The following is a 14,697-nucleotide window of genomic DNA, read 5'->3' on the forward strand; positions in this document are numbered from 1 at the left end:
TAGGTGGTTCTAAGAAACGTAGCTCAGAGACTATGTATTTGAACTTCTGTGTTCATAGTTGTTTGTGCTTCCATTCAGGAGAGCAATGCAGGGTAGCCCTGCATTGGCCTGCAGACTGGACAGCTTGATCTAATCACTCAGATAAAACTCCTCGGGTTCAACCCACAGTCATGAGTGTCCACATGACAGGTGGCTGTGCTTAGCAAGGTCCTCCCTACGTATGCTACTGAGCTGTGCCAAGGCCAACAGAAGGATGCCCAGAGTTCAAGAACAAGAGTAGGCCAAAGAATACAGCACTCATGTTTCAGTGACATTTAAAACCACTTCAGTGAGGACTATGGGGGTTGGAGAGTAGAGAGGGAAGAAGCTAGGTTGTCTAATATTCTCATCTATAGGAACGAAGACATAAGGGCCTCACACCTCAGACCAGCATGGTGACAGGCCTGACACCTAGGGAACCTAACTGGTCAAAGTCTAAGCTGGTAAAACATGACCCCATCTTTCATGATGATTTGGAGAAATTTTAGCCAGTTCTAGACTTAAGACACTGAGACCTCATGCTAAGTAAAAGAGAGAGTCACAAAAGAACTCATAGGTTTCCATTTATACAAAATGGTCCCAGAAGAAAATTCATAGAGACAAAAAGGATGTTAGTGATTGTCAGAAACTTGAGGAAGACGATGGGAAATGGGTGTGAATAGCATAATATTTCTTTCCAGCTCCATCTACACATCCTGGGATAAGATAGCAATGGCTGCCCAACACTGAACGTTCTAGAACAGTGGTTCCCAACCTTCCTAATGCTGTGACCCCTTAATACATACAGTTCCTCATCTTGTGGTGACCACCTATCAAATTAGTTAGTTACTACTTCATAACTGTAACTTTACTAATGTTATGAATCATATGTAAATATCCGATATGTGGCATATCTGATATGTGACCACTGTGAAAGGGCTGTTCAACCCCCAAAGGGGTCTCGACCTACAGGTTAAATAGACTGTTCTAAAAGCTACTCAGTACGAGCTGAGGGTACAACTCGGTGGGAGAACCCGTGCCTAGGTAGCATATACAATACCTGGGCTTCTGCCCCAACACCAAAACAAAACTAACAAAAATCCACTTTCAAAGGGAGGGTTTTATGGTATATGAATCCTGTGGTAGTTAAAACAATGTTTTCTAGGCACAGTCTCAAACTTGCTATGTAGCCGAGGATGGCCCTTAACTTTGATCTTTCTGCTTCTACCTCCAGGGCTCTTGAGATTATAGGCATGTGTCACCACATCTGGTACATTCAGTGATAGGAACTGAACCCAGGATTTCATGTGTGCTAGATCCTGTACTTCCTAGACTACATCCCAGCCCCATTTTATGGCCAGCTAAGGAACTGACAACAGGCTAAGTTCTCAGGCACAGAGTGGGATGTCTCAGCTTTACGTTATAGGTCTCTGGACAAATCAAGTATCAGGAAATTATTATTCACCCAAAATATAAACACCAATAATTTAGTAGGTCAGAAACTAAAAAACCAAGTATTCTTCAGGAAGCTTACAAACTAACAAGTGCCCAGACGCTCTACATTATAATGGCCACAGAAGGTAGACTTGCCTCCTTACCAGCACTGTGTTTGGCTATTGTGGTAGAAGATTCCCACCAAGCAACCCAGGGTCCTTCAACATAAGGGTGCTTGTCATCCATTCACCTACCCGATATCTGCTCCACCACAAACCAGGGAACAAATGGCACCGGGCAGCAGGTTGTCCTCCAAAACCTGGGCTATGATCCTAGGAAGGGAACAGCAGATAAGCTCAGGCAATCATCCACACGAATATTCTTATAAACGAGAGAGAAATCCCTATCACACGACTTCCCTCTTCAACTGACTCTTCAGACACTCAGACCTGGGTTTTTCCTCACAGATTACAAATACGGTTTGCAAACACTTACAAGCAGAAGTCTGTGTTTAAAATAGAGTGTTAAAGGAAAAAACTGTATAGAGCATGAATAGGAGATATATTGCTTGGGTGGTTAAAAAAGCATTTTCATCCAATATTTTCAGCCCAACGATGAAGACACATCTGAGTCAGTTTGACCGATTGGAGGCTGGGGCGTACTCCTCACTGAAGTACACGGATAAGCCTTGCTCTTTCTTCTTTGGTCCCTAACCACATATCCATTAAAATAGTAAGGAAATTAGAAAGGAATAAGTTGTGGAAAGATGAAGGAATTTAAAGAGACTCTATCAGCAAATAAGGTGTTTGACTGTACTCCCGCATCTGCACACACACAGAAGCAGCAAGGGGAAGCAGGGTTGTTTAGCTCAGTTGACAGTATTTGCCTAGTGAAGCCCTGGGTTCAGTCTCCCAACACTGCATAAACCAGGCGTGGTAGTACATGCCTGAAATCTTAGCACTTTGGAGGTAGAGGCAGGAGGATCAGAACTTCCAGGGAGTTCAAGGCTGGCCTGGACCACAAGAGGCCCTGTTCTCCCACCTCCCTTCCCCTGAAAACGAGAAGCAAGAGATGATGAAAGGAAACCAGACGTGGTGGCACACGCACTTTGCAGGTAGAGGCAGAAGGATGCAGAGTTTAAGGTCACATTCAGCTGTGTAAGGAATCTGAGGCCAGTCTGGCTACAGGAGGACCTGTCTCAAAACACAAAACTAAAGCAAAAAGAGATGGAGTGGGGAAGGGAAGTCTCTGAAGCCGAGGACATTACCATGGAGATATATTGGAGGATGGGGCCTGACTTACATAACCCTGAAGTAGCGCAGAGCTTGTATCTGCTGGCTTCAGTAAAAAAAAAAAAACAAAAAACCAGCAGTATCCTATATGCCCAAGGGGCCTGTGCACATGAACATCCTCCTTCACATTAAGGGCTGCAGTTAAACCATGCTTACACACTACCTAACGCTGGCTGTAGCTGTGAGAAATGGGTGACCTAGCCAGGTGTGGTGCCTGTACTAGCCAGTTCTCTCTGCTTGGTTAGTGGTCTGTTCCCTTGACAATAGGCCACATGCATGTCAGTAGCTGGCATCCTTCCACGCAGGTAAGTGCAATGGCATGGCTCAGAAAGAGCCACATAAATTGCTGTGATATTAAAGTCTTACTACCAAAGGACAAAGTTACCTGCTCGCTATGCCGAAACAGACACAACACTTCCCCACCATTAAAAAAAAAACACCATGGGCAGGAGAGATGGCTCAACGGTTAAGAGCACTGACTGTTCTTCCAGAGGTCCTGAGTTCAATTCCCAGCAACCACATGGTGGCTCACAACCATCTGTAATGGGATCTGATGCTCTCCTCTGGTGTGTCTGAAGACAGCGATAGTGTACGCATATACATAAATAAATCTTTAAAAACAAAAAAACAACACCTGCTAAGCGGTGGCAGTGCATGCTTTTAATCCCAGCCCTTGGGAGGTAAGAGACAGGTGGATCTCTGTGAGTTTGAGCCCAGTTTGGTCAACAGAGCAAGTTCCAGGACAGGCAGACACAGAGAAACCCTGTCTCAAAGAAAAAAAAAAGCACACACCTGCACATCATCCTAGCAAAGTATGTTATACCAGGAAAAAGAAAGCCACGCATACTTACTTTGTGACAGCTACACTCACGAGGGACGTTGTCGGTGCTCCTTTCCTAGAGACATTTAAGAGAGACAAAGAGAATTGACTTGAGGAGAGGCAAATAGCTTTCATTTCAAAGAAAAACAGAGTTATAGGTGAAAGCTTCTAATGAGACAACAAATAACACTAGTGACTGAAATGGAAACCTATCCCTCAGGCGGTGTCTCAGGAGCTGGGAACCTCACGAATATAACAACCCTGCTCCAAATGATGCTGAGGGCAGCTGCTGCAGGACCACAGGAACTGTTACGGTAACTGTTAGGGAAGGAAGTGGCGCTGTCAGCTCATAGCTAACACACTGGATTTCAGCACTGGACGATCGTTACTTAGGATTGTCAACTTGACTGGACCAAGCACTGCCTTGCCAGTGCTGAGACACACAGCACTGAAACTTCAAATGTGCCTAAGAAGGGACTTCCAGAGACGATTAACTGAAGGGGAAGACCCACCCGAACATGGGGAGCACCATCCCGTGGTTAGACTCCTGGACTGAAGAAAAGGAGAAAAGGGGGAAGCCAGATACACAGCAGTGATATGAACAAGTTGGTCCCATCACCTTGCTGGCTCCACCATGATGGACTGTTCGCTCCCCAACCCCATCTGTGACCCAAAATACACCTTCCTCACTTGAGTTGCTACTTATCAGGCAGTTGGTCACAGCAATGAGAAAGCTCAGACACAATGCACAGGTTCCTTTGGCAAAATGGTACCAAATCATAAAGCCTTCAAACCATGCTCTGTTTTATAGAGACTGAGAAATGTTCTCTTGATGGCATTACTTAACACTAATAAGTTTGGCTGGGCGCACTCACTGCTGGGCACCTGTAATCCCTGCACTCGGAGCGCTGAGGCAGCAACATGGTCTGGGCTGCAGAGTCAGATCCTGTCTCTCTCTCAGTCCATAAAGTCCTGGAGATGGCAGCACATGCCCATAACACCAGTCCTTAAGAGGTAGAGGCAAGAGTTCAGAGTCTTCCTCTCAAAAAAGAAAGAAAGAAAGAAAGAAAGAAAGAAAGAAAGAAAGAAAGAAAGGAAGGAAGGAAGGAAGGAAGGAAGGAAGGAAGGAAGGAAGGAAGAAAGAAAGAAAGAAAGAAAGAAAGAAAGAAAGAAAGAAAGAAAGAAAGAAAGAAAGAAAGAAAGAGAAAGAGAGAAGGAAGCCCGGCGTAGTGGCGCACGCCTTTAATCCCAGCACTCGGGAGGCAGAGGCAGGCGGATTTCTGAGTTCAAGGCCAGCCTGGTCTACAAAGTGAGTGCCAGGACAGCCAGGGCTACACAGAGAAACCCTGTCTCGAAAAACCAAAAAAAAAAAAAAAGAAAGAAAGAAAGAAAGAGGGAAAGGAAGAAAAGAAAACTCAACCAACCCCTCCGAACCGGGGGCAGTGCTATGGACGACCGAGTCATTATGAGAGCCTATGGAGCCTAACACCAGGTCCTTAGGTGTCAGAACAGAGGTACTACTTAAAAGTAAGAACAGCTGGCAGAGGAAGGAGACACTACTACATCCAAACAGGCTGCCAATGGCCAAAGACAAACTAAAATCAAGCGCAATCAGCACACGTGACCTATGTATTTGTTAAGCGGGTTTGGAAGACGCTTTAATACATCTAAAACCCTTTGCAGTGCAGAGCAATGGCTCCGGCTATTTATCACCTTCGTACGATGAGACTGGAGAATGACAGCTTACCAAAGGCAGACATTCCCTGTGATCAGAGCTATGGCATTGTTCCAGCCAAACACAGCCACGGGGAAATTGAAGGCAGTGATGATTCCCACCAGGCCTAAGGGATTCCACATTTCGATGAGAGCATGGCCGGGTCCTGAGGTGTATAAATATTCACTTAGTGAACATATTTGTTACGCATAAAATCCTAAGACACTTCTCTTCTGATCAAAAGTACATGTATCAGACCAAAGTGTATTCCTAGTGGTTCTGTGGAGCCAAACGCTTAAGAACATATTCTGTAATATAAAACAGAACTGCTCATTATGACATCAGCTTACCAACTGTGGTGGTGTTCATTATACCTCATCCGTCAGGAGCTGCAGAGGTAAGGGCATTATGGGTCCCATTTGGAAGATAGAGATAGGTCATGAAATAGTAGCAGGTTCCCCCCAAAAGATGTGAACACAGAGGGTAACATATAAACAGAGCACAGAACACATGATTCTCAGGTCTGTGATCTTCATGTTGTCTCTTGACCTCTCTAACTTCAAGACAAGAAACCTGATGTTACAGGCTCACATTGGATGGATTACAAAAACTTCATTCACTATAAGGAAATTAAAAGTTGGAGTAGAAATGTCTATATTTTGGCAGATGTGGTTCATTTGGTAGACTGCTTGCCAGACATGTACAATGTCCTGGCTCGGATCCCTAGCACAGCATAAGCTGGGTGCGGTGGCTCATGCCTGTAATCCCAGCATTCAGGAGGTGGAGGCAGAAAGATCAGCTCGAGGTTTTTCTCAGCTCTATGGTAAATTCCAGCACAGACTGGGATAGATAAGACACCGTATAAAAAAAACAAAACAAGGGCTGGAGAGATGGCTCAGCGGTTAAGAGCACTGACTGCTCTTCTAGAGTTCCTGAGTTCAATTCTCAGCAACAACATGGTGGCTCACGACCGTCTGCAATGGGATCTGATGCATTCTTCTAGTGTATGTGTCTGAAGACAGCTGCAGTGTACTCATATAAATAAAAAATAAATCTTTAAAGAAAAAAACCAAAACTCGTATTTTATTGCAAACTTTAAAGCTAATCCCACAAAGGCTTATTTTCATCAACCACTGGTAGGGTTGTAAAGAAAAGAGTAAGAAGCATTCACAGACCTGGTCAAACTTATATGCTATCCCATGCAGGAAAGTAAGTGACGCTTCTTGTCATGCCTCCCGCTGGAAGCGGGGCCAGTAACCTCATAGCATAGCACCTGATACCCAGGCCATCAATTCCTTGCTTAGAGGCCTCTAGAGTCTACATAGATGCTGTAGCTACTCAGGATAAAGTCCCTCATAATAGGGATTCCTGCACTGCATCCACCAGCTGTGCTGAAACAAGGTGGTCCCTACATGGTTCCCCCATCCTCAATTTTATGCAGCCCTCTTCCCCACTCGAAGGATTCTACCACCAGTTCCGTGTCCTTCAAGGCCTGGGGTGCTTCCTGGAGAGGACATACCTGAGACAGAAAGCCCCCTACATGTTTACAGTCTGTCCTCTTAATTGGCAGTGCTTATCATAGCAACCAATTCCCTGACACTGCCCTCAATCCTAAAACATAACGACCTGGGGTGTATGCCTGTGTGTACACACACACGGAGGCCAGTGGACAACAAAACTCAAATGGAACTGAAGTTGTCAGGCATCCTGCTAACCCATCTCGCTGGGCCCACAGAAGAGAGTTTGAAGCTCTGTATCGCAGCCCCAAGCACCTAGCTTAACTGACTCCAGCCTTACTTTCAGAAGGCAAGGTGGGTCCCCCGATCATCCTCGACAAGCCAGCAGCATAATCACAGACGTCCACGTATTCCTGGACCTCTCCTATTCCTTCCACTAGGATTTTCCCCATCTCCAAAGACACCTAAAAACATAAAAATCCAAGCAGAATTTCTCAAGCAGAATTTGTATATTAAACATTAAGGTGAGGACAAAATAAAACATTTTATGTAGGTAGTAAACTATGGTAATTTTTTCTTTTCTTCTGAAATTTATTTACTTGGTTTTTGTCTTATTTTTAATATATTATTTTTATTAATTCTTTGACACTTTCATTCATGCATATAATCTATCATGCTTTGATGACTTTTAAACCAGGTAATTTTTTTTTTTTACTTTTCTCTTTCCTTATTTAAAAAAAAAAATTGATTTCAAAATTTGTTTTTCTTAGAGATGGAGAGATGGCTCAGCAGTTAAGAGCACTGGATGCTCTTCTGGAGGTCCTGAGTTCAATTCTCAGCAACCACATGGTGGCTCACAACCATCTATAGTGAAATCAATGCCCTCTTCTGGCACAGAGGTGTTTATGCAGATTGACCACTCATGCACATAAAATGAATAAATCTTTAAAAAAAATGTTTTTCTTAAAAATCATAATCTTAGGACACACCTGTAAATATTAATCTTTTTAAATCTGATTCAACCTAGTGGGACGAGGAAGCACACAGACCTCCAGCAGTTAGGTGTCTGAGGCAGAGAGATCACTTGAGCCAAGGCTAGACAGCACAGCAGAAACCTCAATCTCAAACAAAACAAAATGTATTCATGTGACCTCATGACAGACAGCTTACTCTTGACTGATACTCAAGAGATCACTAAAAGACTTCAAAAATACTTTACCAGTCTTCCCAGTAATTGGATCTTCTCCCGAAAGGCATCGCCAATCTTTCTGACTATTTCTCCTCGCTTTGGGGCAGGAATCTAAGAAAAGAGTGGAATTTTGATGTCAAAGCCTATGTCCATGTCTACCAGCGTTCACTGCAGAAGAGCACACTGCAACCATGTTGCAAGAGGCTTTTTGGGTCACTGTGATATGGCTAATGTCCCTGGAGCCACCTCTTCTGTGAAGCACGGACAAAGCCGGCAACATTTATGAATTATCCAAGGTCTAAAGACAAGAAGTCAAAGAGAGATGAGAACAAGGCTGGATGCAGGGGAAGTAACTCTAAGCTCAGACCCACACTGAGTCCTGAAGGACATCAAGAGCTGGCCAAGAAATATAGAAAGAATCGTGCAGAATAAAGGGGTTGGTTGGGAAGGCCTGTGCCACCACAGCTAGAGGTTTTAAAGAAGGGAATCTCAGCTGGGCACAGTGGTGCAAAGCCTTTGATCCCAGTACTCAACAGGCTGATTCCTGAGTTCAAGACCAGCCTGGTATACATAGGAAGTTCCAGGCCTGCCAAAGTTACTGAAAACTGAGACTCTGTGCCTCTCAACCCACCCCCAGAGCTGGGATCGGGAGGAGGGTTTCAGCCCTGGGGCACTGTGAAACCTCGTTCTTAAGCATGGGACAAAGTGCTATGCTCTAGCTTTCAACATCGCTGTTTACAGGAGGAGAGCGGAACCAGAGAGCTCAATCTAAAACAGAGTAGGGCAGTTGCCTGGCGTTCACAAAGCCGTTGGCTCCACCCACCAGAACCCTGCAAAACTGGGTGTGATGGTGTACAAATGTCATCCCAGCACCTGGGAAACACAAGCAAGAAGACCAGAAGTTCAAGGTTATCCTTAGCTACATAGCCAGTTCCAGGCTAGCCCTTGGCTACACGAGACACTACCTTAAAAAAAAAAAAAATGCTGACAGAGCCTGGCAGCTCAGTTGTAGCATCGCAACAGTGACAAGGGGAGTGGGGAGCAGATGTCAATCTGTTTTTGAAGAACTGACAGGACACACTAACGGAACAGGAGGAGGAAATAAGGAAAATGGGCAAACTAAGGATGACTCTCTCCGGTCTCTCCCTTGAAAGCTAGTATGAAAAGGGACCTTAGCAGACTCCTTTAATGCCAGCAGAAACAGAGGTAGGTGGATCTCTGAATTGAGGTCAACAGGTCAAAGAGCAAGTTCCCAAGCAGCAAGAGATACACAGAGAGATGCTGTCACAAATAATAATGATAATAATAATAATAATAATAATGTAAAAATAATAAAAAGTTTAAAAAGAGAGAAAGAAAAGTTAGGTATGGGGCTGTCATGGTAGCTAAGGAGATAAGGGCTCCTGATGCCACGGCTGACAACCTGAGTTCAGTTCCCAGGATCCACTTGGTGGGAAGAAAAACTTACTCCTGAAAGTTGACCTTTAATTTCCATACACAGACTATAGTACAAACACGCACATTCACAAATAAATAAATTAAAATTAAATACTTTTTTGGAAAAAAGAAAGAAAAGCTACGTACACAGACAACTGAGGCCAAGGGCAGGGTTTGGAGTTGAAGCCTATAGGCTGAGCAATGTTAATATTGCGCTGTGACACAGTGACGCACCTTCCCCAATAGTCACCACAGCCCCTTTAGCTATTCCTTTGCCTCTCTTTCAAAGGCAGCTAAAGGACACTTCACACGCCTGCACACATCGGCAATCTTAGCATGCAGGAAGCAGTGGTGGGGATGGGAGGTAGGAAGGGGAGATCAGGAATTTAAGGTCACCCTCTGCTATGTAGTAAATTCCATATTAACCTCAAGGCCAGTCTGGGCTGCTTCCTGAGACCTTGTCTTAAAGGAATAATTAATAAATAAGAGAGAAAGCAGCTCCTGCAGATCATAGGCTGGAACCCTACTCCCCACCCCTCCTTATAACATGCCCCCCACTCCATCCTTCAGAGCCCCACTGAGCTGTAAGCTGAAGGTCCCACTTTGCTCTCTTTCCTCAGAACACCCCCACTTCTTAGATGGACTTTTGTGGAGGGCAGCGTGGGAACAGTATGGTGGGAATGTACCCTTTAGTATCGTGGTGGAAACACTCTTAACTCTTGGAGCAGGCAGCTTGGTATCTAGCAATTGAGCTTATACATGTGTTATACATGTGTTGACACAAACAGATAAAACAGCAACCATTGTACATGTTCTCTAACAGAGATAACCCATCAGAACAGTCTCTAAAAATGAATGGATGAGCACGTAAGAAAATCACAGAAGAGCTTCAACCGTATAACACTAAGTACAAGACCGTACGCCTACAGTAAGCAACGCTTTGCTTCAACCAGGGCTCTGCACCAAAATGTCAGCAGTGGCAATTCCTTAGAATTACAGCTAATGTCCACTTTTATTTATGTATTTATTTATGTATGTATTTAATATGTATAGATGTTTTGACTGTGCACTACATGTGTGCCTGGTGCCCTCAGAATCCAGAAGAGGGTGTCTGATCTTTATAGATGGTTGTGAGCCACTATATAGGTGCTGGACACTAAACTCAGTTCCCCTGCAAGAGCAGCCAGTGCTCTAACCACTGAGCATTCCCTCCACTCCCACTTACCATTTTTTATACAACTTCAAAGTTTACTTTTCTAAAAATAATAATAATTTTATTTTTTATGTGTATCTCTGTGTTTATAGGACACTCATGCATGTGGGTGCCTGTAGAAGACAGAAGATGGCATCAGATCCCTTGTAGTTAAAGTTACAGGCCTCTGAGAGTTGCCTAACGTGGGTGCTGGGAACCAAACCCTGGTCTGCCAAGAGCAGCAAACACTCAACCATTGAGCCATCCTTCTAGCACCAAAATTATGTATTTATTTAGATTTTCTGTGTGTGAGGGGGTGATGGGGGAAGAGGTCAGAGGACAAATTACAAACTTGTAGTAATAGGTTCTCTCCTTCTATAATGTAGGTCTTGGGGATAGATCTTGGGTTGTCGGGCTTGGCAGCAGCTACCTATGCCTACTGAGTCATCTTGCCCAGTCGTCATCTTTATGATACATGTCCTCCTTGTAATACTAACTGAATAGCACAGATCCCATCCTTCCTAGAAGAGCACAGGTGTCGTCATGTTTCTTATGAATTTAGCTGACATTGTTGTAAGTCAAGCCATGCTGACGAACATCCGCTGAAGTCAAGTATATACGTTCTCTACCTTCCATGTGCTAGATATCTTTTAAAAGTAATTATGCTTTATTTTATGGGTAGGTCTGTGCCTCAGTGTGTGTGTGTGTGTGTGTGTGTGTGTGTGTGTGTGTGTGTGTACTATATGTGTGCAGGAACCCACAGACGTCAGCAGTGGGCCTCTGAGCTCCTGAAACTGGACTTATAGGCAGTTGTGAGCTGCCACGTGGGTGCTGAGAACTGAACCTAATCTTCTGCAAAAGCAGAAAGTGCTCTGAAGCACCGGGTCATCTCTCCAGTGCCATGGGGCACACATTTCATTTACTCCAATCAGTCTCCTGGTTACTGTACATCTGCCTGGAGACATCACTGCCAAAGAGGAAGCTGGAATTCTTGCCCAGTAGAACGACAATTCAGTGAAGTAGCAGACTACATGAAGGGGAGCAAGGTTGTATAGCTATAGCAGGACTTGCCAATCAGTGTTACTATGGGAGACAGAAGGAAGGCCTTTGAAAGTGTAGAGCAAAGACTTAAAGCATGACTGTTATCGGCCAAGTAAAAAGACAAGAGATATCAGAGCGAAGAGCCGGGCATGTGCAGAGGTCAAAGGCAGAGAGAATGTAGTCGTTTTCAAGAGCAAAGCAGCTCAGAGAAGCAAGAGAAGAGAAGGAGCCACATGGCCAAGGGCCAAAGATCTAACACATGGCATGGATCACAGGAGATTTTAAAAAGGAGAAAAAAAAATCAAAATACACTTCAGTATATTGCTCTAGATCCAGTTGTAGAAAGTGACTGAAGAGAGACAGGTCTCATGAAGATCACTGGGTTAAACGAGAGCTAGTACGAAGATGGCCATAGAGTGTTGTGGTTTGTGGTGTATCTCCAGGGTAGATGCTAAAGTCAGGTGCCAATGGGGTTTGCAGGTAGGGCTTTAGGGATAGGTGAAGTCTAAGGGAAGAAGCTTATGGCTTCATTACAGCTTTGTAGGAGGAAGAGTGACCTACCTGAGTAGGATGTCTGTCCTGTCTTAGGATTTTATTATATAATCATCACAGAGACTATCAGATGTGGCCCCTTGGCTCAGGATTGCCCAGCCCCCAACACTATAAAACATTAATGTCTTTATAAATTACCCCGTTCATAGTACTTAGTTAGAACAACAGAAACCAGACTAAGACATAGCTGGGTGTTTTACAACGTTCAAGGTTTGATAGTTGGCAACTGATCATCCACTGATTATTGATCAGCCATGCGGTTTTCATAACCAGACGCCATGCCAGGTCACACTAATAAACAACATCACCTAACCTGGCATCTTTCACTTTAGTTTCAGGTTCCCAGATTATCCTCAGGGACGACATGGGGTGAGCACGGACTAGGGTTTGAAGAGGACAGGGAGAAAGGAATAAGGAACATAGAAGACAGCCACGTTTCTAGACTGAGATTGACTCGTCCAAGAAGAGAATATCATTAACAAGCATAGCTGGAATCACAGCTCAGGTGGTAGGGTGCTTGCCTAGCATAAGTAAGGCCATGTGTTCAATAACTGTCACTGCAGAAAACCAGACATGGGCTGGTGAGATGGCTCAGTGGGTAAGAGCACCCGACTGCTCTTCCGAAGGTCTGGAGTTCAAATCCCAGCAACCACATGGTGGCTCACAACCATCCGCAACGAGATCTGGCGCCCTCTTCTGGAGTTTCTGAAGTCAGCTACAGTGTACTTACATATAATAAATAAATAAATCTTTAAAAAAAAAAAAAAGAAAACCAGACATGTTAGCAAAGCACTCAGGAGATGGAAGCAGAGAGATCAGAGGTTCAATTACACAGCGCCCAGTCTGGGATACACGAAACTCTACCTGACTCAGTGGACAAAAGTGCCCGCTGCCAAGCCTAAAGACTTGAGTTTGATCCCCAGAGCCCACATGGTAAACGGAGAGAAGCGACCTCCATGGGTGCATGGCACCCACATACGTACACAAGATAAACTTTTACATGTCATTTTAAAAGTTGGAAGGGGGGCTGGTGAGATGGCTCAGTGGGTAAGAGCACCCGACTGCTCTTCCGAAGGTCAGGGGTTCAAATACCAGCAACCACATGGTGGCTCACAACCATCTGTAACGAGGTCTGACTCCCTCTTCTGGAGTGTCTGGGGACAGCTACAGTGTACTTACATATAATAAATAAATAAATAAATCTTTAAAAAAAAAAAAAAAAAAGTTGGGAGGGATGGCTCGGCACTTAGGGCAATATTCCTACCCCGTGGCACCTGGACACTGACTCCAGACTTGCACACAGTTCACACATACATAGAAAAGGAAATATAAACCAATCTTTTTTTTTTCAAATTGGGAAAAGAAAACCCTCCAGGACCCTGTCCCCAGGTTCCCATAAGAAGTCTCAGCACTGCACACACCCCACCCATGAGGTCTCCTCTAGAATAGGCATAAGGCAGCGTGTGGAAGGAAAGACGCAGACTGAGGCACGCTTATGCACCGCTTTAGTTTTGGCACTCGGGAAGCTCAGACCGGAGAAACGCTTGAGCCCAGGGTCAAGTCCAGCTTGTGTGACACAATGAGCTCTGTTCATGAAGAAACAATAACATGGGAACACTGCTGCATAACGAGGCCGCACGCACAGCCCCCAGCGATCTAGGATTTGTTTCTCTTTGCAGTTAGGAGAAAGGATCCACTTCTGACCTCAAGGGAAAGAAGAGTCTCTGGCTCTTTCTCACTGGCCTCAGAGGGGAAACTGAGGACACCCAAGGGACATGGAGGAGCAAGACGAGCGAGGAAAATCCTAGGTAGAGCTCCCTCGTGAGAAGGCAACAAGTCTCAGTCGCAGCCAGCTTCTCTGTGGTAGCTCTAATCGAGAAAAAGGAATCCTTTCAGCCAGGCATGGAGGTGTGCACCTCTAACACAGCCCTGGGGAGGTGAAGGGAGAGCCTGTGGGAGCTCAAGGCCAGCCGTGGCTGTATCAAGCTGGAGGCTGCCCTAAGCTAGGTTAAACCGCTCTCTCAAAAAAGATAAAGAAGCTGGGCGTGGTGGCGCATGCCTTTAATCCCAGCACTCGGGAGGCAGAGGCAGGCGGATTTCTGAGTTCGAGGCCAGCCTGGTCTACAGAGTGAGTTCCAGGACAGCCAGGGCTACACAGAGAAACCCTGTTTCGAAAAACAAAAAAAAAAGATAAATAAATAAACAAACAAACAAAGCTTTTATAAGCTACTTTTCCTTTATATTCATCTTTCTTGTTGTTTTTTTGTTTGTATTTATTCTTCTCCCATATATTATGACCCAACGGCAGTTTCCCTTCCTCCTTTCTGCCTGTCTCTCCCTCCATCTCCCCTCAGAAAAAAGCAGGCCTCTTAGGGACATCAAGCAAATACGGCATAACAAGCTACAGTAAGACCAGACACACATTCTCACATCAAGGCTGGACAAGGTACCCCAGTGGGAGGAAAAGGGCCCCACAGGCAGACAAGAGAGTCAGAGACACCCCCTGCTCCCACTCTTAGGAATCTCACGGGAACACCAAGCTACACAGCCA

General features: G+C 44.9%; 1 protein-coding gene across 2 annotated transcripts in view; it reads right to left on the bottom strand.

The window, feature by feature from the left end:
• Aldh7a1 (aldehyde dehydrogenase 7 family member A1) overlaps positions 1-14,697 on the bottom strand; it is a 50,987-nt gene that overhangs the window by 16,185 nt on the left and 20,105 nt on the right. For both annotated transcript variants that reach the window (XM_021151145.3, XM_021151144.2), the window contains 5 exons: positions 7,955-8,035; positions 7,076-7,199; positions 5,312-5,444; positions 3,596-3,640; positions 1,707-1,784 (listed from right to left, as the gene is read on the bottom strand). In XM_021151145.3, coding sequence (XP_021006804.1) covers positions 1,707-1,784; positions 3,596-3,640; positions 5,312-5,444; positions 7,076-7,199; positions 7,955-8,035 — 461 coding nt within the window. The remainder of the gene's footprint in view (positions 1-1,706; positions 1,785-3,595; positions 3,641-5,311; positions 5,445-7,075; positions 7,200-7,954; positions 8,036-14,697) is intronic.

The sequence above is a fragment of the Mus caroli genome, unplaced genomic scaffold (assembly GCF_978045245.1).
Source record: "Mus caroli unplaced genomic scaffold, Mus_caroli_1 scaffold_19, whole genome shotgun sequence".
NCBI lineage: Eukaryota > Metazoa > Chordata > Mammalia > Rodentia > Muridae > Mus > Mus caroli.